At 41.7% G+C, this 2512-nt stretch overlaps 1 protein-coding gene across 1 annotated transcript; it reads right to left on the bottom strand.

Annotated features, from left to right (window-relative positions):
• Positions 1-930: 930 nt before the first annotated feature.
• LOC129558380 (olfactory receptor 7A17-like) lies at positions 931-2191 on the bottom strand. Its single transcript, XM_088839114.1, has 2 exons — positions 1803-2191; positions 931-1519 (listed from the first exon to the last, which is right to left on the bottom strand). Exons 1-2 carry the CDS (start codon positions 2189-2191, stop codon positions 931-933), a joined length of 978 nt encoding a protein of 325 aa, XP_088695240.1.
• Positions 2192-2512: the final 321 nt, after the last annotated feature.

The following is a 2512-nucleotide window of genomic DNA, read 5'->3' as shown; positions in this document are numbered from 1 at the left end:
TAGGTTTAAGATTGTGCATGCTTAGTCATTTCAGTTGTGTCCTACTCTTTGTGACCCAATGGACCATAACCACCAGGCTTCTCTGTCCATGGGATTCTCCAGGCAAGAATACTGGCATGTGTTTCCATTTACTTCCCCAGGGAACTTTCCTGACCCAGGAAATGAACCTGTATCTCCCGTGTCTCCTGCATTGGTAAGTGGGTTCTTTATAACTAGCATCACCTGGGAAGCCCACTCTAAGGCCATAATTATCCATATTATATCTATCTATTTACTCATAGGTGACTTCAGAGTAGATTCCACTTGGAGATGTATTTTATTGTCAGATATTGCTAGTGACTATGGTAGACAGAGTAGACACAAGGTTGTACAGAAAATAAGAGCCTAATGAGTAGAAAATACCCTTGATCAGTGACAACAACCAGCATGTTAAATTTGTATTATCAAAAAGAGCAATTAATGTAGTGATATGTAAAGAATGATTTTCACAAAAGTTAGAAATGATGCCCTCAGATTTTCATCTGTTGTAAACTTATAAATAGTTCTGATTGCCAAGAGGTTTTCTCCCACTTATGGGAATGGTACAGCTCATGCTTATTTCTTTTAGTCAAACAAAATAAAAAATACTCAATATGACATATTTTATTTTAGAGGAAATAATTCTTAAAAGATCCATGTAGATTCTTGAGATAAAAGGGTTTTTTCAAATATTTCACATCCAAGATTGGAAATGCAATTGTGAGAGTAGGAAAATGAAAAAGGGAGAAATCATGCATATCAGAGATATGACAAAACATATAAGTGTGTGGCACACATTGTATGAAGTCAAAATCAAAATAAAAATTCCAAGGAAAATAAAAGAGGTAATGTTCTACTTCCACAATATGATCAAAGACTGGCAATGTTTGGCACAGGCTTTGAGCTCTGCTATCATGGGCACTTCTTAAGCCCCAAAACAAAATGACATTTTAGAGCTACCTCTTCAAAGAGTATTTTCAGACCCCTCTTTAAGTCTTTATTTCTCAGACTATAGATGAAGGGGTTCAGCATGGGTGTGACCACGGTGTACATCACCGAGGCTGTTGCACTTGAGTGTGAGCTGTGGGTACCAGCAGAGCTAAGGTACACTCCTAAACCTGTACAATAAAATAAGGAGACAACGGAGAGGTGAGATGCACAGGTGGAAAATGCTTTATACTTCCCCTGAGCTGATGAGATTCCACGTATAGAGGAAAGTATCTTATAATATGAGTAAAGGATGCCAGAGAGGGGACCACCAACCAACAGAACAGCTGCAAAATATATCAGTGTGTTATTGAGAAAGGGGTCAGAACTAGCAAGTTGTATCATCTGATTGAGTTCACAGAAAAAGTGGGGAATTTCTAAGACTGTACAGAAGGACAGCCGCAACACCATTAAGCTTTCTAACAAGGAATGCAGGAAACTGATGATCCAGGACAGCAGCACCAATAGTCCATAGAGCTGGGGGTTCATGATGACCGTGTAGTGCAGGGGGCAGCTGCTGCTGCTGCTGCTGCTAAGTCACTTCAGTCGTGTCCGACTCTGTGTGACCCCATAGACAGAAGCGCACCAGGCTCCCCCTTCCCTGGGGTTCTCCAGGCAAGAACACTGGAGTGGGTTGCCATTTCCTTCTCCAATGTGTGAAAGTGAAAAGTGAAAGTAAAGTCGCTCAGTGGTGTCTGACCCTTAGCGACCCCACGGACTGCAGCCTACCAGGCTCCTCCATCCATGGGATTTTCTAGGCAAGAGTACTGGAGTGGCTTGCCATTGCCTTCTCCGGCAGGGGGCAGCAGATGGCCACAAATCGGTCATAGGCCATGATGGTCAGCAGTAAAATGTCCAGTACTACAAAGAGTGTGAAAAAATACACCTGGGTGATGCAGCCTTCGAATGTTATGACTTTGCTCTGGGTCTGGATGTTCCACAGCATCTTTGGGACGGTGGTGGAGGTGAAACAGATGTCTACAAAGGACAGGTTGGAGAGGAAGAAGTACATGGGGGTGTGGAGGTGGGAGTCTGAGCTGACAGCCAGGATGATGAGCAGGTTTCCAAACACAGTGATCAGGTACATGGAGAGGAAAAGTCCAAATATGAGAGATTGCAGTTCTGGTTCCTCTGAAAATCCCAGAAGGTGAAATTCTGAAACCCCTGTTTGGTTCTTTGGTTCCATTTTGTGGCTTGACTACCAGGAAAGGGGAAAATTATGTGACTATTTTCACACAAATGGGCATTACTCACATGATTGAATTGCTATCTTTTATATTTTCTCATAAAGATGTTAATGTCAATGTTTTGTTCACAGATTTTGTGTACTTTAGCTCCTAAGATCCCATTTTGGAGACAGAATATAAGCCAACAAAAATTATATAGCATGTCAGATGGTGACAGGTGTTACGTAGAAAAAGGAAGGAGATATGATGTAGAGCGTTGAAATGGAGTATGATTTTTCATGTCTGTTTAGGTAAGACCTGTGAACAAGGTGCTGTTAGAA

The sequence above is a fragment of the Moschus berezovskii genome, chromosome 8, assembly GCF_049115385.1.
Source record: "Moschus berezovskii isolate FMDL1 chromosome 8, NW_MosBer_1.0, whole genome shotgun sequence".
NCBI classification, from domain to species: Eukaryota; Metazoa; Chordata; class Mammalia; order Artiodactyla; family Moschidae; genus Moschus; species Moschus berezovskii.
Note: the sequence above shows the minus strand (reverse complement) of the source record. Positions and strands in the feature narration are given on the sequence as shown.